This window comes from Chelonia mydas, chromosome 2 (genome assembly GCF_015237465.2).
Source record: "Chelonia mydas isolate rCheMyd1 chromosome 2, rCheMyd1.pri.v2, whole genome shotgun sequence".
NCBI classification, from domain to species: domain Eukaryota; kingdom Metazoa; phylum Chordata; order Testudines; family Cheloniidae; genus Chelonia; species Chelonia mydas.
The window spans coordinates 5,668,543-5,692,323 of NC_057850.1; the positions used below are offsets into that span (position 1 = coordinate 5,668,543).

Consider the following 23,781-nt stretch of genomic DNA (forward strand, 5'->3'; position numbering starts at 1 on the left):
TCTAGCATCCCGTCCCCGCAAACCAGTGGCTGGAGCACAGCTATGGGCTTCAGCACAGATGATCAGCTGTGAGCTTAACGATAAATATGGCCCTACCAAATTCACAGAAAAACATGTCACAGACCGTGAAAATGGTCTCACCTGCATGAAATCTGATCTTTTGTGTGCTTTTACCCTATATTATACAGATTTCACAGGGGAGACCAGTATTTCTCAAATAGGGGGTCCTGACCCAAAAGGGAGATGCAGAGGGGTCACAAGGTTATTTTAGGGGGTTTGCAATATTGCCACCCTTGCTTCTGTGCTGCCTTCAGAGCTGGGTGGCTGGAGCGCGGCGGCTGTTGGCCAGGCACCCAGCTCTGAAGGCAGAACCCTGCCAGCAGCGGCGCAGAAGTAAGGGTGGAAATACCAGACCATGCCACCCTTACTTCTGCGTTGGTCCTAGGGTGGCTCTGCCTTCAGAGCTGGGCTCCCGGACAGCAGCCGCCGCTCTCCAGCTGCCCAGCTCTGAAGGCAGCGTCACTGCCAGCAGCCGTGCAGAATAAGGGTAGCAGCATCGCAACCCCCCCGTTACGATAACCTTCTGACCTCCCCCCCCAACACAACTCCCTTTGCGGTCAGGACCCTGAGAATTACAACACCGTGAAATTTCAGATTTAAATAGCTGAAATCATGAAATTTATTACTTTTAAAATCCTAGGACCCTGAAATTGACCAGAATGGACCAAGAATTTGGTAGGGCCCTAACTATAAACTCTCACCAGACATCAGCAAGCAAACAAGGTCTCCCATCCAAGCCCTAAGCAGCCCCGACCCTACTCTGCTTCTGAAAGCAGACATGTTCAGGGCGGCACGGCCGGAGATAGAAAATGAGGTGAAAAATTACAAATCTTTATGTAGTTACAAGAATCCCTGAGAGGCCATCATGAGGGCCTTTATACACCATTGCCCTCCACTGTGTGCAGTCCTTCCTCCCTGTGCAAAGAAGGTGTCAAACGGTACCAAAGAACAACGGTGGCATTTTACACTCACTTTGCACTTTAGCAAATGACGTCATAAGGTGCAAAGTCCTCAGTGGAGCACAGGATCGGGTCCAAGAGGTGACTATAGCTGGACTGCTTGGTAATAGTGACCATACGGGATAGCTCAGTGGTTTGAGCATTGGCCTGCTAAACCCAGGGTTGTGAGTTCAATCCTTGAGGGGGCCATTTAGGGATCTGGGCCAAAAAATGGGGATTGGTCCTGCTTTTAGCAGTGGGTTGGACTAGATGACCTCCTGAAGTCCCTTCCAACCCTGGTATTCTATGATTCTATAGTATAATTAAATTTAACATCCCTGTGGTGGGGAAAACACCAGAGCAGCCCAACACTGTAACATTTAAACCCCCATGAGTTTTTAACTTGTCATCCGGATTTGGGCAGACAGATTTATCGCCAACTGGAATTTTTTCACAGGATGGAGCGTCTCTGTGCGGGCCAGCAGCACTGGTGACCCTCGTCCCTCTCTCTGCACCTAGAAGGCAGGGAGCAGGGTCCCCACCCTATTTGCTGTTGGAACCCGGTATGGAAAAGGTTAAGAATCACCGGATTAGACAATAGAGTAGGGATTTTCCATCGCTGGTGCCTGGCTTATGCAGTGTATTAACCATCTCCTTGTGCAAAAGCTTTTGGCACAGGAATGCTTTAGTCCTCCTGCATTTCCTCCTCCCTCCAGACTGCAGCGGGGAAATGAAACCAAACACAATTACATTTCTTGGGGCACTGCATTCTGTTAAGACTCTGAGCCTTGTTGCCTCTGGCTGTTCTAAGAAAAAAACCCACGTGAGCAAACTCCCCTGCACATCCCACACCCAGCCATCAATCTCCTGACTCCTCCCCAATAACTCCCAGTCTTTGCATGAGCTGCCTTCACAGGAAAACATCAAGATCCTCATTTATAATCAGCCCCACCAAGAAGCAGCTGCCTTTCTGCCCCGGCCGAAGATGAAGGCTTTTCTTCTCGCCCTGCTGGTGGCGGTTCTGAGTGTGGAGCAAGGTGAGATGCTGCTCATGATTCCTCTGTGCCAGACAAAGAGCCAGGGAAGCGGCTAGAAATGGCAGGGGCAGAGGGGGATTTCTGCAGCACCGTGGGCAAAGATTCTACCTTTAAGTGGGAGCTGGCCCTTCTGCAAACCTCCCTTTGCAGCCAGCCGCTTGGTAGTGCGAAGCAACGGCTGGTGCGTTGGCTGTCTTTTGAGCACTAGCTTGTGTGGATGTAATAAAAATAGCTCAGTGCAGGCATAGCAAATTATCTCCATTTCACGATGCTTAGGGGGATGCAGTGCTCTGGATGCAAGAGAGAGCACAGTTCTCCTTCCAACAGCAGCATGTCTTGAAAGGTCTAGGGGGAGATGAGTGGGGGCTGACTAGCCCTAGAGACCTGTCTAGTTGTCTCTTAAAGAAATCTTTTATACGGTTATCCTCTGAGCTAGGCTCTTTTACTCAGGGCGATCAGTGCTTCTCAGCATTGTTTTCTTGCAACCATAATTTTTGCAAGTTCTTCTACTGTAATCAGCTAAAAACATGAGGGTCTGATTATGATCCCAGATACAGTGGAGTAAATCAGGGGTAACTGCACTGAATTCAATTAATTTGGAGGAATGGTATAAGTGAGATCAGACTCAGGCCCTACGATCTTACAATGCTGTGGTGGAATCCAGTAATATTGGAGGGGGATCACAGCAGTAGGTTCTGGTTGGAGAAGCTACTGGTTGATTCTTAATGGAGGATAATTTTACTCCTCCAACTCTTCCTGAGCTCATCTGGTTTTAAAAATAAGGAGGTCTGGGGCGGTTTGATACTTGGATGGGAGACCTCCAGGGATAAAAGGTGTGTGTGGAACAGGCTTTTATTTATTTATTTATTTATTTGCCACTAAAGCTAGGAAGAACAGGCTCGGTTATTAACCAACGAATGTTCACTTGTTCGAAGATTTCCCCATTTATATGCTCCCAGATGTTGTTGTCTTTTGATTGTCTATACAAATGTATTATCCCCCTCTCTTACTGTTTACTCACATTAATGTACATAAATAAGTCAGCCCAAGACCTGCACCGGGTGCCAGGGTAAACTACAGCCTGAGCCCAAGGGAACTGACCAGCTCCAGCCACCTGGGTTTCTGACTCAGAAATCAAGAACACTTCCAATTCCATGGGGTCCACAGTGAGAAACAACAAGTTGGTTTCTCGCTGCTCTTACGACGATCTTAGCTGCCCCCTCTAGATACTCACTCTGGATCCCACGCCGCAGTGTCTAAGCACATCGTGATTTCAACCAAGTGGACACAAAGAGTGTGTTATTTTCCCAGTCCCAGTCTATATGTGATCAAATTAAGCCCAGGGTGTGAGAGAAATCTGCTGGCCCCTGTGCCTGGACAGTAGACACCCTTCGCCAGTCAAATGGGGTTATTGCAGGTAGCTTTGTCCCCAGAGCAACAGGAATATTCCTTTTGCCATGCAAGGACCCTCTCCCGAGGAACTCCCTTTGCTTTAGCTGGCTATACACTAACCTGCCTTGAAGACATCACATGGTGTTTGAGTGCCAAGTGCTGGGCTGTTGAAGGAGAGCAGTGGTTGCCTGGAGAACACAGACAGAGCTGGCGTGGGCAGTAACGGCTTGATCCAGAGCCCAGTGATGTCAGCGGGAGCCTTTCCACTGACTGCACTGGGCTTTGGGTCGGGGCTTGAAAGCCTTGGCCGAGCTCTGCTCTTTGCAAGGTCAGACTGCACAGGTTTTATCTAAGGCATTTCCTGAGGGTTGTGTTGTATCTCATGAGTTCGTCAGCATCTCTAGTAGCTGAGCACCAAAAGCTTCTTCCCCTGGCAAATTGTTCCATTATCTGTTTGGTGGCAATTGGTTTTTGCTCTTGCATTGCTTAGGTTCTTTGTTCTGTAGTTTCAGTCTCAGCCTCCTTAAATAATTCCTCCCTCTTCATTACATTTTCTATTATTAGACATTTTTCAGGAGCCCGTTGTTTCTGTTTTTTCTCTGTAATGTACTTACTAGTACTAGCATTTGACTTGGTGCCGTGTGAGATTTTGATGGAAAAACTAGACTGATAGAACATTAGCATGGCACACGTTGACTACGGCCACGTCTACCCGGGCGCGTTTACAGTGGCACAGCTGTCCCGATGCAGCTGCGCCTCTGTACGATCTCTTGTGTGGCTGCTGTATGCCGACCGGACAGAGCTCTCCCGCTGAGAGAACTAAACCACCCCCAGTGAGTGGCTGTAGCTGTGTTGGGGGGTGAGTGACATAGCGCTGTCCACACTAGCAGATAGGTCAGTGTAACTGATGTCTCTCTGGGTGTGTGGGTCGGTTCACTCCCGTGAGCAGCGTAAATTTTGCCGACATAAGTGGTAGTGTAGACCTGGCCTAAAAGCTGGCTCACTGATAGGTGTCGCAATGTAACTGTAAATGGGGAATTGTCAAGGAGTGGGCGTGTCTCCAGCGGGGTCCTGCAGGGATCAGTTCTTGGCGCTACGCTATTTAACGTTTTTATCAATGACCTGGAAGAAAACAACGTCATCACTGATAAATTTACAGGTGACAGAAAAACTAGGGGAGTGGTAAATATTGAAGAGCTAAGGTCACTGATAAAGAGCAATCTGGATCGCTTGGTAAGCTTAATAATGGGATCTTCAATCTTCAAGAGAAACCGATAACAAGATCCGTTGTGTGGAAGTTGAAGCTGGACACATTCAGACTGTTAATCAGGCATACATTTGTAACAGTGAGGGTCATTAACCATTGGAACAATTTACCAAGGGTCATGGTGGATTCTCCATCACTGGCAAATTTTAAATCAAAATTGGGTGTTTTTCTAAAAGCTCTGCTCTAGGAATTATTTTGGGGGCAGTTCTCTGGTCTGTGTTTTATAGGAGGTCAACCTAGATGTTTACAATGATCTTATGAATCTGGGAATCTAGTACAGACGTTGTTTATTGTACGTATTACAGGAGGAGGCAGAAGCCACAGTTATGATTCAGGGCCCATTTTGCCGGCTTACAGACACAGTAAAAAGCAGTCCCTGTCCTGGAGAGTTTACAGTCTAAAGTAAGACACAGTGTAATAAGGGGGTTGAACACATGATTGGATGGGGGCTGGGTTAGGGTTACTCTGCTAGGAACGCAGATTAGCCACATAACAATTGGACACTTTCAAATCAAAGGACATTTTAAAAATGCACCTATAAATATATCAGAAATATTGAGATCAGTAATTGCTATGGGCAGAAATACAACAGTGTTGTAAATTGCACCTAACTACTCAACATGAGTATTTGGAATTATGATAAAGAATTCATTTTCACTCCTCTTTAACCGTGTTTGCCAGCGTAGCTCTGGGAGAGGGAGTGGCGCTGGATTCTATTCTGGCTCACACATCTAGGCAGAATTGTTTAAGTGAGATCATAAAATGGTTATTAGTGAAAGGAAGGATGGTCCGGTTGATCAGGCACTAGAGTAGAACTTGGGAGGCCTAGGTTTAAATTCCTGTTCTGCTACAAACTTCCTGCATGTCCCTGGGCAAGGTACTTAGCCTCGCTGTGTCTCAGTTTCCCCATATGTAAAAACAGGGGTGTTGTGAGGGTAAATACATTGAAGATGCTGAGGTACTCAGATGCTATGGTACTGGGGGGGCTATATAAGAACCCCTGTTAAGAGCTAGATTAGTGATGATGAGTAAACAGGAATGATCAAGGTTAAACTTGTGGCACTGATGATTAAAAATGCAAACTGAACTAAGATCATCTGCCTTAGAGTCACTAAGGGCTTGGCTACACTTGCGAGTTAGAGTACATTAAAGCAGCCCCGGGCGCACTAGCTCACTACCCATCCACACTGGCAAGGCCCGTAGAGCGCTCTGACTCTACGGCTAGAGCGTTCCTGGTACTCCACCTCGGCAAGAGGAATAATGTTTGCTGCGTCTTGGCTATAATGCCCAGGTGTCAGTGTGAACGAGGTGTTGCATTACTGTGCTCTGATCAGCCTCCGGAAACGTCTCATAATCCCCTTAAGTCAAGTGGCCACTCTTGTCATTGTTTTTGAATGCTGCAGGAACGCGGATATGCCCTTTGAAAGCTCCGTTTCTGACAGCCGGCTGCTTATCTGCTCTGAGACAAAGCAACCATTAGTGTGGAATGCTGTGTGTGTGAGAGAGAGAGGCGGTGGGGGGGGTCTGCTGCTGTCTGAACTTACAAGACAGCATGGTGACATGCTCTCAGCCCCCAAAAAACCCACTCTCTCTCCCCCCACATACACACAAAACACTCCCTGTCACACTCTACCCCACCCCTCCACCCCCATTTGAAAAGCACGTTGCAGTCACTTGCATGCTGGGATAGCTGCCCATAATGCACCGCTCCCAATGCCGCTGCAAGTGCTGCAAATGTGGCCACGCCAGTGAGCTTGAAGCTTTTAGTGTGGGCAGACAGCATCGCTTTCCCTACTGTGCTGTACGAAGGCTGGTTTAACCCAAAGCGCTCTACATCTGCAAGTGTAGCCATGCCCTGAGGGACAATCAATGCGGAATCTCTGTGATGCCATTTGTACTGACTCAGAATTGAATCATCAGATTAATTCACTGATTCATGGGCTCCTCGGAGGACCGTGCCGTCTGAGGCTGTGTCAGTGGGAGGCTTTCCTCTGGCTTCCGTGGGATTTGAATCCGACCTGTGGCTCTGTAATCCTGCCAGGTAGCTGCAGTTTAAACTGCTCTGCGGACTTGCTAGGAAAGCAGCCCCTCCCTTCAGGATCAGGCAGTGACGTTTTGAGCTGATGATGCCATGCGTGTAACTACATATTCTTGCTGTGAAGTGATGGGGGTGGAGCTGTTTGAAAACCGGCCTCGGCTTGTTCTAGCTGCATTCTCCAGACCTCCCACTCATGTAGTTCAATCAGTGTCTCTTGATAAAGCATCTGTTGTTTTTTTCTGCTTCGACCCTGGACTCCTAGGAGCCTTAGTCATGAACCAGAACTGCATTACGCCAGGTGCTGTATAAACACAGCACAAAGATCTTACACTCTGGGTGCTCAGTAATAATAAACAGTGACCCCCGAAGTGCACGTAGCCGTTCGAGTGCAGCTGGTCCAATAAGTCAATAATCCCAATGTCTGTATTTAAAAAATGACGGAACCGTCAAGAAGCACCGCACCTGTGTTCAGCCGCTGATCAGAGCCCAGGTCTCCTGCCTTCGCTCACTTTACTGAGGAGCATTTCAAAATCTTGCCCATCTTTTCATCAGATGGAGAAGAAGCAGAAGAGAAGGTGCTGGCTTCATGGAGGGTCCGGGAGACGTTGTGCTGGTGGAGGGTGTGACAGGTTCCCCCTGGGGTGCCACCTGGAACTGGGGTACCACTGACCCGCCAACCTGGGCTCCCTTTACACTATACTGCTGTGACCAGCCTGCCAAGCACTCTCCCAGGCTCTGACCTGAACTTTCTCCAGCACACATACAGGTGGGGACACACCCAGCTACAGTTACATGCAGATGCTGCGATCAACTCTGCATGGGAAGGCTCCAGCTAAGGTATTGGGCACATGCTCAGGCACGCCCCCTCTGGAGTTTAAACCCAAAATTTTACTGCCTTGTGCTGCACAGGGAACTGTACAGCATAAGTTCATGAAATTCACCCCCTCCCTCAATGCGGAGAGGAGTATACAACAACTTTTTGCCCCAAGTTATGACTCCCTCAAACTGGTTTTAGACAAAGCAAAACCAAGTTTATTAACTACAAAGGATAGATTTTAAGTGATTATAAGGTATAGCAAACAGATCAAAGCAGATTACCTAGCAAATAAACAAAAATGCAATCTAAGCTTAATATACTAAATATGAACAGAATATGAACAGCAGATCCTCACTCTAAGTGATGATACAAGCAGGCTGAAGATACTTAAGGGGCAAGCTGCACTTGCTTACAGCTTAGAATCCCCCTGGTGTTCCATTCACAGGCTAAAAATCCCTTTAGCCTGAGTCCAGCACTTCCCCCAGTACAGTCTTTGTTCCTCAGGTGATCCAGGAGTCTCTTTGGGTGAGGAGTCAGTGAAGAACCTCGATGATGTCACTCCCCTGCCTTAAAGAGCTTTTGCATATGGCGGGAACCCTTTGTTTGAAAGCTTCGTTCCCAGACCAGTCTGTGGAAAAACACTGATATCCCAAAATGGAGTCCAGCACCAGGTGACCTAGTCCCATGTCCCTGTAGTGTCATCGCAGCCATGAGTCTGAGGCTGTCTGCAAAGTCCTCAGGAAGGCCTCCAGGTGGGAGATGAGTCTTTTCTAAGGCCTATTGTTGTCTCTAATGGCCCTTCCCCACCCAGCTTTTCAGAATGAAAGCATCTGGTCCAGTGGGCGTTCCCCAGGGGTAAACACATTTGTAATACAGCTAAATAGGCACTATTCCTAACTTAAGATACAAAAATGATAAAGACATGCAAATAGGATAATCATATTCAGTAAATATCCAAGGATCCAATGATTTCTCACATGACCTATCTGGCATAAAAGACATCATAATTATGCCATAATCATATCATAATATCTCTATGAAGGATATAGGGTGCAGTGTCATGGAGGGCAGGGCTAGATCAAGGTGACTGGTGGGGGAGAGCCCAGTGTTCACCATCTATGGCATGTATGCTGCGGGGCCAGTGGCCTAATCATGCTCCCGCTCTCACTGGAACTGTGGGGTGTTAGTAGGTGTTGTAGCCAAAGCCAAGATCGGAGTGTGCCCTGCCCTCAGCTAGGTGGGTGTGCTGGGAGAGCTGGAGAAGAGGTTCTCTGCTCCCCACCTTTGCTAGGCTAGCTGTCAACTTTAAAAAACGATGAGCTGCTGAAAGAGCACTTTACTCCCCGCCTGGCCCCACTGGAGTCGTGTGAGTAAGGCACTCCCCAGTGCAGGTGGAGCACGTGCTTGTAAAATCCACGTTGCATCCTCTTCTAGTGTCTGGGCCGCAGAGGATAACAGCCCACTACTGCTTCTAGTTGGAGTTATCAGTTCCCTGCCAGTGGTGAAGGTCTGTGTTGTGCTGCTGAAAGGCCTGGGTTCAAACTCTGCTGGAGACCCATGGAGGTGGAGGGATTGTTATATAAAGGTGGCAAAATCAAGTCCTGGGATGCACTTAATGCTTCAGATCTTGTTCTTCCTTAACCCATCCCCTCCTTCTCTTTGTCACCCTCATGCAGCACTTCCTGTCCAATTTGCACTATAAACTCTCTAGGACAGTAGTGGGCAACCTGCGTCCCGTCAGGGTAATCTGCTGGCAGGCCGCCAGACAGTTTGTTTACATTTTCACGGCTGCCTAAAGGTCCTAGTGGCCGAGGTTCGCCGTTCCCAGCCAATGGGAGTTGACAGAAGCAGTGGCCAGCACATCCCTGCAGCCCGCGCCGCTTCCCGCAGCTCCCATTGGCTGGGAACGGTGAACCGCGGCCACTCGGACCTGCAGGCATCCGTGCAAATGTAAACAAGCTGTCTGGTGGCCCGCCAGCAGATTACCCTGGTGGGACGCAGGTTGCTTACCACTGCTATAGGAAATGCACCTTGCCTCTCCATTTGTTTCTATAAAGCATCTAGCATGCTTCTGACACTGTAATAATAATAACCAAGCTTGTTTGGCAAGTCAGAATGAATTCTCTGGTCTTCCATGTGATACCCATCAATAAATAACACATCATGTCATTCACATTTCATTTGTCAGAGCCAGTGTGAGCTCGTATCTCGATTGCCACCCACCATGCATTGGTACCTGTCTCTTTGCAAATTAGTCCTTATAAAATATTGGACCTGCTCTAGCCAGGAAGGAGCAGTTTCCCCCATGCATATTAGCCCAGGTGCACTGTGGATTTTTGTTCCTTCCTATGAAGCATCAGGCAATGATCGCTGCAGAAGGTAGAATGGTGAACAACTTGAACATACGGTCTGATCTGGGATGGCACATCTTCTGTAGGTAACGCTTAGGGGCTTATTCCTTCACCCAATCACTTCCCTGGTCCTTCTCGCATGAACAGAGAGCAACAATACCCGAAGTCCACAGGTGCAAACAATTCAATGTTTATTGCGGTGAACTTCCAGCAAGCATGATTCCAGTTTCCTTCCTTAGTGTCCCCCTTCCCAGCTCTGACACCACAGAGCCTTACCTGTGTCCCTGTTCCCATTCCCCCCTTACTTCCCGATTGACTGCAGACTGTATAGTAAAACTTGAGTTCCGCTTAGCTATACCTTAACCAATCATTTTACTGAAATTTAACTAACCAATCCTAACATATTGAAACATGATTATTTAACCAATTATATCCCACCACCTTAATTAGTTTACACCCAGCAAAATTAATTATACAGCAGACAGAAACAACCACAGAACCAGACAGAGATTATACAGACAAACAATAGCAAAGTGGGAACTATAATGACAGAACAATACAGAAGTGAGGATTTCACATCCCAGCTATTGATAAGTGAGTTCTTGCCAGACAGGATGCTATCAAACTAAGTTTCCTTTTACATCTTTGAGGCACTTCCCTTTCTCCGGAGGCGATAGGCATTATCAGGACAGGATTGTATCCTAACAGCCCAATAGCACCTTCTTTCAATGTGACTAGTTTGGAATGTGAGGAGGTGACCGGTCGCTTCCCAGCTTATGGCTGCCTCTGCTGCTTAGCCAAAGGCCTTAGCCTAAGAACAGGGCCTCAGACTGTCATAGTGAGAGATGGCCCTTACGCCAGCAGACAGTGATTTTGATTCTCTCTTTTATACCTCTATAACTAGCTGAGTGATAAGAATAAACCTAAATTCTTAGAGTATAGGCCTTTACTGACAGGCCTGAATATCTGTATCCTAACAACACGGACTACGTAATACAGACATGGTAATCAGAGAGGACTGAACATAGGGTCTTGAGCTCCAAACTGTAGGCCAGTATCACTCAAACTAAAGGAGAACACTGTTAGCTATAAGAAGGAGGTTGTTGAAATTGCTTGGACCAACCCGTAGAGGGAGGCATGCTCAGTCTCTTAGCTAGTGTCATAGAATCATAGAAATGTCGGGCTGGATGAGACCCCAAGAGGTCATCAAGTCCAGCCCCCTATGCTGAGGCAGGACCAAGTAAACCTAGACCATCCCTGACAGGTGTTTGTCCAACTTGTTCTTAAAGACCTCCAATGACTGGGATTCCACAACTTCCCTTGGAAGCCTCACAGTTCAGGTTTTCTAAACCTTTTATCATTTTTGTTGCTCTCCTCTGGACTGTCTCCAATTTGTCCACCTCTTGGTGCCCAGAACTGGACACAGTACTCCAGCTGAGGCCTCACCAGTGCCAAATAGAACAGGACAATTACCTCCTCTGTCTTACGTACACCACTCCTGTTACTACACTCGAGAATGATATTAGGCTTTTTTGAAACTGTATCACACTGTTGACTCATATTCAATCGGTGATCCGCTATAACCCTCAGCTCCTTTTCAGCAGTGCTACCACCTAGCTAGTTGTTCCCTATTTTGTAGCTGTGCGGTTGATTTTTCCTTCCGAACCGTAGTACTTTGCACTTAACTTCCCTGAATTTCACTTTGTGGATTTCAGCCCAATTCTCTAACTTGTCAAGATGTAAGGGGACTCGGCCCTCTGCGGGGTGGTGCCCCACCACCCCGCCTCGCTACACCCTCTCTGCTGGGGGGGGGAATACTCAGTCTATGGCTCAGACCTTCAGGCAGGGCCCCGCAAGCAGTACAATATAAGCCCAGGCCCTGGGTCAGGACGGGCAGCAAATAAATAGTCACAGGCTCAGGTCCTCAGACAGGGGCTGAGCAGATAGTTCAATATAAGCCTGGGCCCTGGGTCAGGGCAGGGCCCGCAAACAGACAGTCAGAAGCTCAGGCCCTCTGGCAGGGACTGAGCAAACAGTTCAACAGCAAACCCCAGGCTCCTGGCTTTGAGCGACAGGCAGAGGGGGAGACGGCGGCTGTGGCCCAAGTGAGCTCTGGGGTTGGGCTTTTATACTTCCTGTCCTGCGCCTTGACCTCTGGGGGTCGGGTGCAGGATCCACTGGCTCTGCCCACTTTGGTGTCCGGGGAGATGCTTCCTTCTGCGGGCTGGTGGGGCACCACACCGCCTCGCTACACAAGGGCATTTTGAATTCTAATCCTGCCCTCCAAAGTGCTTGCAACCCCTCCCAGCTTGGCATTAAATGTAATAAGCATACTCTCCACTCCGTTGCCCAAATCATTAATGAAAATACTGGACACTACTGGACAAAATACTGGCCTCTGCGGGACCCCACAGGATTCGCCTTCCCAGTTTGACGCTGAACCATTGATAACAATCTTTCAATCAGTTGTGCAACCATCTTATCGGAATTTAATTTAGAACACCTTTCTCTACTTTGCTTTTGAGAATGTCATATGGGACTGGGTCAAAATCAAGCTACATCATGCCTACTGCTATCCCCCATCCACTAGGCTAGTTGTCAAAGAAGGAAATTGGGTGGGTTTGGCATGATGATTTCTTGAGAAGTCCAGGCTTATTTTTGTTTTATAACCCTATTACCCTGTCTGTAACATTCTGGCTTTGGAAAGGAACGTGCTGAGAAAGTATTTACAAATGGGTGTCACGGAGGGCCCTGGGGGAACTTTTCAGAGGCATAAATAGCAGTTGCATGCCCAGCTGCCATTTATGCCTTTGAAAATTTGCTCCTCTGTGTTTTGGGTCCAATCCTGAAGTCCTTACTCAGTCGATGCACAGGGAAACCTATCACTGGCTTCAGTGAGAGTTCGGCCTGAAATAGCGGCTGAGAACATCAGGATATGGTCCACTTTGATGCTCATTAGCAGCAGGTGACAGGGATGGGGATTAGAATAATAGAATCATAGAAGATTAGGGTTGGAAGAGACCTCAGGAGGTCATCTAGTCCAACCCCCTGCTCAAAGCAGGACCAACCCCAACTAAATCATCCCAGCCAGGGCTTTGTCAAGCCTGACCTTAAAAATATCTAAGGATGGAGATTCCACCACCGCCCTAGGTAACCCATTCCAGTGCTTCCCCACCCTCCTGGTGAAATAGTGTTTCCTAATATCCAACCTAGACCTCCCCCACTGCAACTTGAGACCATTGCTCCTTGTTCTGTCATCTGCCACCACTGAGAACAGCCGAGCTCCATCCTCTTTGGAAGCCCCCTTCAGGTAACTGAAGGCTGCTATCAAATCCCCCCTCACTCTTCTCTTCTGCAGACTAAATAACCCCAGTTCCCTCAGCCTCTCCTCGTAAGTCATGTGCCCCAGCCCCCTGATCATTTTTGTTGCCCTCCGTTGGACTCTCTCCAATTTGTTCACATTCCTTCTGTATTGAAGGAACCAAAACTGGATGCAGTACTCCAGGTGTGGCCTCACCAGTGCCGAATAGAGGGGAATAATCACTTCCCTCGATCTGCTGGCCATGCTCCTACTAATGCAGCCCAATATGCCGTTAGCCTTCTTGGCAACAGAGGCACATTGTAAACGAGGAACAAATAACATATTCCTGCAAGCCTCTAACATGGGCTGTGTTTTCCTTTTGCAGCTCACTCGCTGGTGTGCTTCACCTGTACGGATGCCTCCTCCAACTGGGGTTGTCTGGCATCAACTATATGTCCCAGTGATGCGAACTACTGTGTGACCACGTATATTGGTGCAGGAATTGGTAAGTTTGGGCATGTTCTGCCTATTGTCTTTCCATAGCTCTTTCCCAGTTGATATCCTGCTCCTGTTCCAGATCACTGGGTTTTCCTTTCTCCTTCTGCTGGAAGGATGGGACATCGCTGATGTGTAATTGGGAATAACTCCTTGAAACTGAATGGCAGGAGAACTTTGCTGGGACGCGCTAACGGGGCGGGAGCCCCCATACTCCTTAGTGAGGTTTGCAGAGGAGTGAATGACTGAGAGGAGGGCAGTGCAGGAAATGTCAGGCTTCCTGTACGCCAATGTGGGGGCTGCATATCTACCCCTCCAGCGTTGTCTGAAGACCTGAAATGAGGCTCTTCATAGCCCAGTCCTGCAGCTGCTCCCCAGCCATGCGATGCTTTAAGCACCAAACATCTGATGTGCTGGTGCAAGGCTCCACTATTGGCATGTGCACATGAGAGAATTCGCTCACTCCAATCCCAGTGCCTGGCTGGTTGTGCATGCACAAAAGGAGGCCGGGTTGAAGCCTTTTTGGGTATATTGGTGTCTGCTGCTTAACGAGCTCTGCTGTGACCTAACTACTACCAGCTCTTTAAAGCTCTGAGGCTCAATAGCAGGAGACAGGACTCAGTCACCTTTGTGCTGCACGGACAACCCCGCAGCCCCCACTGAACTCCCAAAGCCCTGTCCCAGCATGCAGTGGGCAGAGTGTGACAATCTGGAATGGATTCTCAGGGTTCTTTGGCTGTTCCCTCCTCCTGGCCAGGAATCTGAAGGGGATGTTCCCAGATCGTTACGTACGGGTCTGTAACTGCTAGGAAGAGACTAGTGCTGTTTTCATGGTATATAATAGCAGTAGTGACCTCTAACGGCTGGGCATTCAGTGGCAGAGATAAGGCTGTGAGGCCATTAACTGCTGAGAAATGGCCTCCTCATCTCAGGATTGATTAGCTACATCGGTACAATTATCTCCTTTGCAGAGCTAAGGAGCTCCTGTCCGAACTCTGGGAAATATTTTAATCTTGAGTCTCTTTCTTTTTCTGGTTCAGGTGGACATTCTGGGCAGAGCATCTCCAAGGGGTGTGCTTCAGTTTGCCCCAGCGGTGGGATAAACATAGGGATAGCAGCCGCCTCTGTTTCCTGCTGCAGTTCATTCTTGTGCAACACCAGTGGGGCCAGCAGCGTGAAAGTCAGCTACTCGGTGCTGGCCATGGCGATCTTGGCCAGCTTCGTCTATATCAGGGCCGGACTGTGATCGGGTCAGGAAAAAAGAACTTGATGGCCTGAAGAACCTCCTCAGGCTTCTCCAACGAGACACCAAACCCCGCTCTGTGCAAAGCTATGCTGGGGTTACCGATGGTGCCCTTTCTTCCAACTCTCTCTCAGATCCCATTAGACAATACCTGCCCTCTTGCCGTTCACAAGGGAATCCTGCTGTTTTCACTAGGTGCCCCTCTGTGCCACTTTGCAGATCTGGATTGCTGCTCCCATGGGTTTGGGCACAGGAGGCTTGGGAAGCTCAAATGAACAGTGCTGCCCCACTGGGGAGATGCCCGCTTGCTCTCCTGACCCATCAGGAAATGGTGGATAATGTTGGCAGGGTTTCTGCTTTTATACCCGTAGTCCCAGTTGATGGGACTGATTTAAAAAAAGGTCAGGGCTCACCAGGAAATGTTTATCCCAAACCACCTCCAAAGCGGAACACTTAAAGACCCCGCCTCTTGCTACCGCAGGGACATTTCCCATCCACGTCACGCTAGGGATCAGTGCCAGACTGAGTGCCGGGAAGGCATGATCCAAAAACAAACCTCAGACACATTCACCCCCGCTTGGATTCTGGTTTTTTACATTGTTTTCTTTATTCTGCTCCTTGGATGACTTTTCTTATGTAAAATGAATGCAGTGCTCGCACCGTGAGAATCACACCTGAATAAACACATTCCTGTTCTTGCCTGAGCCCAGATGTATTGTGTGTCTGTTTGCTTGCTGGAAAAACAGGGTGTGTGAGGTGCCCTTAGCCGAAAGATCCACTCATGGGTGCAGCACAACTGCTCCTTGGGACAGCGGCTCTGTGGTTCTCATCAACGCCCTCTCTCTCGTCACTTTTCATCTTAGCACAGACTTTTACCTCCCATGCCTGCTCCCATCCCCCCTCCAGTATGGGCCCAGATGAAGGAACACCTGTTCTTCCCAGCCGTGGTAGCTGTAACTTGTCCCACAGACCAGATGCTGCTTTGTATCGTTTTACTCCCTCAAAGCCCTTTCGGATTCAGTCCGTATGACTGAGGCTGGACAGGATGAAGTGTGAGTCTAGTCTCCCATAGACGTGTCATATGGGACTGGAGCAAACGCTATGGGACCAAAACCGCTGCAGGCTCAGTCTGTAGGTTAGATATTAGTGTCTCTCCGATTCCTGCCTTCCATCGTCAGTGAGTGGTGACGGAAAACCGTGCGGCTCTATTTAAAAACAGCCATTATGAGCAAGCTCCTTTAACCCCTTATCGTCATTCCAGAGCGCCCCCATGCGGGCAGGTGTGGTGTTGCAGGCGAGCCCTTACTTTGTTTTCCCCTCACCCAGGGTAGTGGCAAGTCCAAACAGCCTGTTAAATTTTAAACAGCACCCCCTAGTGGAGGGTGTCATTTATGAACAGAAAAGCCCAGGGAGAACATCAACAAAACTTTCATCCCAACATCCTGGCGGGAGACTAGGTCATCTTAGTCCATGTCCCCTACCCGAGTGCCATGTTCTCCTCTATCCAGGCTCTTCCCCCGGGGTTCCCTTGGTTCCAGTCTCTGCCCTGGGGTTGTGCCTCTTGCCCCTGCTGGAGTAACTTCTTTCTCTGGAGCCAGTGAGTCGGGGAAGTCCGTCCACTGGGACTCTTCTCCAGGGAAAGCAGGTGATCCACGCGAGGCTGGGCTTCCAGACTGTGTCTGGGTGACCGTTGGCTGAGACCAGGTCCTTCTGGGTGCCTGCAGATTGCTGTCCTCTGTCTAGGAGGTGCCCATCTCCATGAGCTCCTCTGAGAGGCTCGCTGTCCCGATGCGTTCCCCAGAGAGCCCTCTCAGCCCTCTGGCTCAGGTTTCTCCTGCCAGCTGCCCTTTGGAGCTGCCCTCTAACTGAGCATGGGTAACCTTTATTAATTAGCCACCCAGGTCAGCCGATTACCCCAACTAGGGCTAAACACTTACTTTTTCTTTAAGGATGTAGACTGAAATCATGACATATCCACCTTACACCAGGGGTTTTAAGGAAAATAATAATTATCATGAGACTCATGAGAGTTGGCAATGCTGAGTTTCATAGAATCCAAGGCCCAAAAGGGACAGTCTGACCCCCTCTATAACACAGGCCAGAGAAGTTCCTTGAAAAAATTCCTAAGGATTATCCTCTAGAAAAACATCCAACCTGGATTTAAAAAATGGCCAGTGATGGAGAATCCAATATGACCCTTGGTACGTTGTCCCAGTGGTTAATTCTCTTCACTCTTAAATATTTACACCTTATCTCCAGTACAATGAAAGCCTTTACAGGTAACACTTTATATCTCAAATGCTTTTACAGTCCCTTCCCCCCCCCACTTTTTTCTGTCTTTAATAAAAGGTTGAATAGATGTGAATGACGGTTGTTACAATCGCAGGCAGCGGTGGTCGCTTGATGTGGACGTTCCAGTGGTGCCTTGTGGAGGCACCTTAAAGAACTGGCTGCAGGTAACTTGCCAAGAGTCACCCAGGAAATCTGTGGTGGAGAAGACAATCAAACGATGGTCTCCCAAGTTCCAGACCAGCATTCTAGCCACTGGCTCACACCAAAGACTTTATGTCCCTAGCTGAAGAGGAAGGACTGAGGAGGTAGCATCTACAAATAATGCATAATCCAAAGGGATAGCCCTAGGGACTAGACATGAAGATCAGTTATCTCTATACTCTCTTGCTCTCCAGAGGACTTTGGCTAGTAGTCACATTGCTTATCACCTTTCTATCTACAGGAAAGGGAGGCTAGTTGCAACTTTTCCATTCTAACTGCTCTAGTAAATGACTGCTTGTCTATTAATAGTGTGTGTGTGCCCCTATATGGGTTGTATTTTTTCTTAACGTCCCAGGTTCTGGAGTCATGAGATCATGTGAGAACTTCAGATTTCATTCATTTATTTTTTTAAATATTTTTAATCCAACCTCGAGAAGGGCCCTATACTAAATTGAGGGAAGAAATAAGAAACTGGCCAGGAGAGCCTAAGACAGAAAAGTCTGTAGCCATGATAGAACAGAGATCAACCATTAAGAATGATGCAGGGGGGATACAGTCAGAGAAGACACAAATCATTTCTGCGAGTTCTTCAGACTTAGAGTTGATGGTAAAGTCATTAGGCCTAGTGAATATGAAAAGTTTAGCTACATGGCTGGTACAGTGGGCAGAATTAGGAGGAACAGAGAATTTAAATATGAATGAATTTTATAGATTAATCAGGGCAGCTACCACTCGAGAGATTAGACAGGCAGTAGATTGAGTGAAAAATGCTTTGGACAGGCAACCAGAAGCACACCATCTGATACCACGATTTATTATGCTGTAGGCAAAAGAGAGAGGTCAAAGACCCAAGAAGGTGTTATCCAGTGCAGATTACATGAAGCCTGGAGATTCACCCAGGAATTACCTGTTAAGAAGAATAACTGGAAAAATAAAACCGGTGACTCATCCCAGGGCAGAGGTCACCAAACATGTCACAGGTGATTCTTTGATGGCAGTTAATTTGAATCAGAGGGAATTTTGGAATGATGTGTTTGAAGGATTGGACAGAAATTTATTAGCGCTGTCTACTAATCTGGTGAACCAAGCAGCCCAGGATGAGGGGTTAACAGTTATGGATGCACTGGAGCACTGGATAGTATCCAATGAATGATGAAAGGGGGAAACCAGGTAGCAGGATTGAAACCTAGAGTACCTTTTGTTAAAGCAATAACATATTCAAATGAGAGTGCTTATAGATCAGGATACTGTGAGAGAGGAAGAGGCCGCGGTAGAGGACAAAACACCCCACCCCAAGGAGGTAGGGTGTGGAATAATCAAAATGAGCCCTAGAAGTGAGTTGATGTGATTCGGAATAGCGCTTGGAGGTATTTGAAATTGAGGGGAGTAGACATGGATAAGTGGAATGGGAGACATCCTGATGAATTGATCAAAGAAACGCAAAGGATGGAAGAAGAAATGTTTAAGGAGCAGAAGAAGGTTGCAGCTCTGCAAGCTGAGGGTTCAGAAAAACCTGCTCTATAGGGAAGCCCCGATGACAAGTCGCTCCCACTGGAAATGGGTCCTCCAGAGTGGGAGATGGTAACTAGATTAACATGGGATTCAAACGGGAGGCTGAGGACAACTGTCATTGTGGGAGATAATGGACCCAAAGATGCCCCATTGGATAGTGGGGCTGGTGTAAATATTGTAAATAGAAGTTGTGATTTGCCTCGATATGTGTCAGAGATCATTGCAGCAGCCTCCTTTATTGGGGAAGGAGTGACAGGGCAAATGTATCATTCAGTAGAAATAGCTATACCCAGAGAGAGAGTGGGGGATTTTTGTTGTAAAGAACAAATGCTTCAGATAGATCAGGCGGCTGAGCCAGAAATATTGGGAACTCCTGTTCTGAAGAGGAATCGGGTGATTTTGGATTTAACAAATGGAGTTCTGGGGCGTGTGCCCGGCTGGACGGAAAGCGTCCTGACAGCAGGGGACACTCCAGGAATACATGCTGCAGAAGCAGTGGAGGAGATTATAGTGGATCAACAGGATGTGGGTAAAGGGGTTCCCCGATGTATGGATTAAGAATAAACCAGAATGTGGTGAAATCGAAACATGTGTGAAAATCGTGGGGGAGGAAGTGCCACCACAGAGACAGTAGAAATATCCTGTGCAAGCCGAGACAGGAATTGAGAAAATAATTGAATCATTAGAACAACAGGGAGTGATTGAAAGGGGGAATTCTGCATACAATAGCCCAACTTGGTCCGTATTAAAAGCCTCAGGAGATTGGAAATTGACAGTGGATTTTAGACAAATTAATAAAGCTACCCCCCCCCACGGCACCAATAGGAGCAAATCTACCTCAAGTGATGGCGAGAATACAGGGGGCCCCTAAATGGTTCTCTGCCACGGATTTGGCAAACTGTTTTTTCACCATCCCATTGGATCCCGATTCTTGGGCCTGCTTTGCGTTTACTTTTAAGGGATAACAGTACTTGTTTAAGAGAATTCCCCAGGGCCTCCATTGCGCTCCGGCTATTGCGCACCAGCAAGTGGTGTGAATGGTGGATCAATGATCCAAAGAGGATCGGGAGAATGTCACCTCATATGTAGATGACAGATTAGTGTGGGGGGACACTGAAGAGGAGGTGTCTGAGCAGACTAGAAAAGGGTTGAGACTGATCCAGGAAACGGGTTTCAAGGCTAATGAAGAGAAAGCCCAACTAGTGCAGAGGAGAGTGAATTGTTTGGGGGTGACCCTAGGGGCACAAGGAATTCAGGTAGATCAACAAAAGGTGAAATCATTAAAGAATTTACCCAGGCCAGAGGATTCTCATGCGTTGAGGGTGACGTTAGGAGGGTTTAACTCTTTCAGGAAATACATCTGGAATTCTGCCATTATAACTGGACCCTTGTGGTGTTTACTAAAAAAGAAAGTAGAATGGGAGTGGGGGCCTGAATGAGAAGAAGCTTTCTGTTGTTTAAAACAAGCCTTGTTGCAAGCTCCAGCATTGGAATTCCCAGAGATAAACAAGCTGTTTGTGATTAAGCTGGCAGCAACCCAACAAAGTCTAGCGGTGGTCTTGATGCAGAAATGGACAGGAAGTTAATCCCGGTAGCATACGAGTCTAGAAGTTTAACCCCTACGGAGCAGCAGTTTGGGATCTGTGAAAGAGAAAGTTCAGCTGCTGTGTGGGCCATTGAAGCTTTTGCTTTGACTACTGGCACAGCCCCTATTATAATACACACACCTCACTCTCCCCTGAAGTATATTTTACCAGGGAAACTGCAGGGGAAAGGAGTATAAAATACCAGGATGGCCCAATGGATCTTGATGTTAACTAGCAGAGATGTCATTTATGAGAATAACAAACAAGCAATGATGTTACCATAAGCCCTCCTGACGGAAGGAGAGGATCATGAGTGCCCACTTCCAGAAACCGAACCGAAGTTAGTTGAAGAAGCACGCCCAGTAGATGAAGCGTTAAGCCTGGGAGAAAAAGAGGTTTGGTTTACAGATGGTAGTTCATATCACAGAGAACTCTAAGAAATATATGGGATATGCGGCTGTACAAATTGATGGGGAGACTATTTCTGGTTCTAGGAGTTTGACTTCAGCTCAGGGAGCAGAGGTCACAGCTCTTAGTGATCTGCTTAAACAGAAAAATAATGTTGCAGACTGTCTTTATGTCTATATGGATTCAGACTTTGTGGCACAAGGACTGTTATACCAGATTGGGATTTGGAAAAAGAATCACTGGGAAACAGCTGAGGGAAAAATGTGGTCCAAAAGGAGGATTGGAAATCTATCTATGATTGGTTGAAAAAACACCAAGGAAAATTAAGAGTAAGGCATATTAAAGGTCATCAAAAGCGAGAAGGGAATGACAAATATTGCAATGATAAAGCAGGTGCTTTAGCTAAATCAGCAACAAAGAAACCTTTGGGAGTTATGGGAGTTACTAGAGCTCAAGCCATAAAACAGGAAGTTAAACCTGAAGAAAGGTGGGGAAACTGGAATATGCAAGGTGGATATGTGGCGCATAAGAAAACAGGAGAAGTGGGTACCTGACAAACTTCAAAGAGAAGAGATTATTGCGCTGTGTCACTCTATGGCCGATGAAGAAATAGAGAATACGCTCTTTAAGGTAAAGCAAATTGGAATATGGCCTAAGTTATGAAAGGTCGTAGAAAACTTTGTTAAAAACTGCATAAGGTCTGCCCAGTTCCCTCAGCCTCTCCTTGTAAGTCATGTGCCCCAGCCCCCTAATTATTTTTGTTGCCCTCCGCTGGACTCTGTTCAATTTGTCCACATCCTTTCTGTAGTGCAATACTCCAGGTGTGGCCTCACCAGTGCCAAACAGAGGGGAATAATCACTTCCCTCAATCTGCTGGCAATGCTCCTACTAATATAGCCCAATATGCCGTTGGCTTTCTTGGCAACAAGGGCACACTGTTGACTCATATCCAGCTTCTCATCCACTGTAACCCCTAGGTCCTTTTCTGCAGAACTGCTGCCGAGCCTTTCGGTCCCTAGTCTGTAGCGGTGCATGGGATTCTTCTGTCCTAAGTGCAGGACTCTGCACTTGTCCTTGCTGAACCTCATCAGATTTCTTTTGGCCCAACCCTCCAATTTGTCTAGGTCACTCTGGACCCTATCCCTACCCTCCAGCATATCTACCTCTCCCCCCAGCTTAGTGTCATCTGTGAACTTGATATGGAACTGCAAAAGTAACTGATTCAGATAATGGGCCACATTTTGTAGGAGGAGTAATTAAAAGTTTATTAAAAGCCCTCCAAGACTTTCCAGTACCCCGTACCTGCTAAAAACCCCTGGCTGGTACTGCGTACTGGAGAGTACCACTTTACTTGCACTACTGCGCACCAGCCATTGCTTCGCACGACCAAGCGGCTGGCTGCAAAGGGAGGTTTGCAGAAGTGCCAACTCCCACTTAAAGGTAGAATCTTTGCCCACGGTGCTGCAAAAATCCCCCTCTGCCCCTGCCATTTCTAGCCGCTTCCCTGGCTCTTTGTCTGGCACAGAGGAATCATGAGCAGCATCTCACCTTGCTCCACACACAGAACTGCCACCAGCAGGGCGAGAAGAAAAGCCTTCATCTTCGGCCTGCGGTCACAGCCTGGGCAGATCAGGCAGCTGCTTCTTGGGGGGCTGGTTATAAATGAGGATCTTGGTGGTTGCCTGCGAAGGCAGCTCATGCAAAGACTGGGAGTTAGCGGGGAGGAGCCAGGAGACTGATGGCTGGGTGTGGGATGTGCAGGGGAGTTTGCTCACGTGGGTTTTTTTCTTAGTTCAAGAGCAGCCAGAGGCAACAAGGCTCAGAGTCTTAACTGAATTCAGAACTCCAGCAAATTTCATTTTGTCTGGTTTTGTTTCCCCGCTGCAGTCTGGAGGGAGGAGGAAATGTAGCACTAAAGCATTCCTGTGCCAAAAGCTTTTGCACAAGGAGATGGTTAATACACTGCATAAGCCACAGACACCGGCGGTGGAAAATCCCTACTTTATCATCTAATATGGTGATTCTTAACTTTTCCATACTGCGTTCCAACAGCAAATAGGGTGGAGACCCTGCTCCCTGCCTTCTACGCTCAGAGACAGGGTGGGGGGGGGGGGTCCACCAGTGGAACTGGCCAGGACATAGAAGCTCCATCCTGTGAAAAAGTTCCAGTTGGCGATAAATCCTTCTGTCCAAATCCAGATGAAAAGTTAAAAACTCATGGGGGTTTAAATGCTGCAATGTTGGGCTGCTCTGGTGTTTTCCCCGCCACAGGCTTGTTAAATTTAATTATATTATGGTCACTATTACCAAGTGGTCCAGCTATAGTCACCTCTTGGACCAGATCCTAGGGCTGCTTAGGGCTTGGATGGGAGACCTTGTTTGCTTACTGATGTCTGGTGAGAGTTTATAGCTAGGGCCCTACCAAATTCACAGTCCATTTTCGTCAATTTCAGGGTCCTAGGATTTTAAAAGTAATAAATTTCATGATTTCAGCTATTTAAATCTGAAATTTCACAGTGTTGTAACTGTGGGGGTCCTGACCCCATAAGGAGTTGTGGGGGGAGGTCACAAGGTTATTGTGGGGGGAGCGTGCGGTGCTGCTACCCTTATTCTGCACGGCTGCTGGCAGCGACGCTGCCTTCAGAGCTGGGCAGCTGGAGAGTGCCGGCTGCTGTCCGGTGTTAGGATACAGACATTCAGGCCTGTCTGTAAAGGCCGATACTCTAAGAATTTAGGTGTATTCTTATCACTCGGCTAGTTATAGAGGCATAAAAGAAAGAATCAAAATCACTGTCTGACAGTGTAAGGTCCTTCTCTTACTGTGACAGTCTGAGGCCCTGTTC

The 23,781-nt window shown here is 47.7% G+C and overlaps 2 protein-coding genes across 2 annotated transcripts in view; both read left to right on the forward strand.

Annotated features, from left to right (window-relative positions):
* LOC114021712 (lymphocyte antigen 6E) overlaps positions 1–23,781 on the forward strand; it is a 71,499-nt gene that overhangs the window by 8,740 nt on the left and 38,978 nt on the right. The gene's annotated exons all lie outside the window — the stretch shown is intronic.
* On the forward strand, positions 1,718–15,643 carry LOC102932022 (lymphocyte antigen 6E). Its single transcript, XM_027831610.3, has 3 exons — positions 1,718–2,035; positions 13,587–13,706; positions 14,737–15,643. The coding sequence occupies exons 1-3, from the start codon at positions 1,984–1,986 to the stop codon at positions 14,940–14,942; spliced, it is 378 nt and encodes a 125-aa protein (XP_027687411.1). The 5' UTR covers positions 1,718–1,983; the 3' UTR covers positions 14,943–15,643.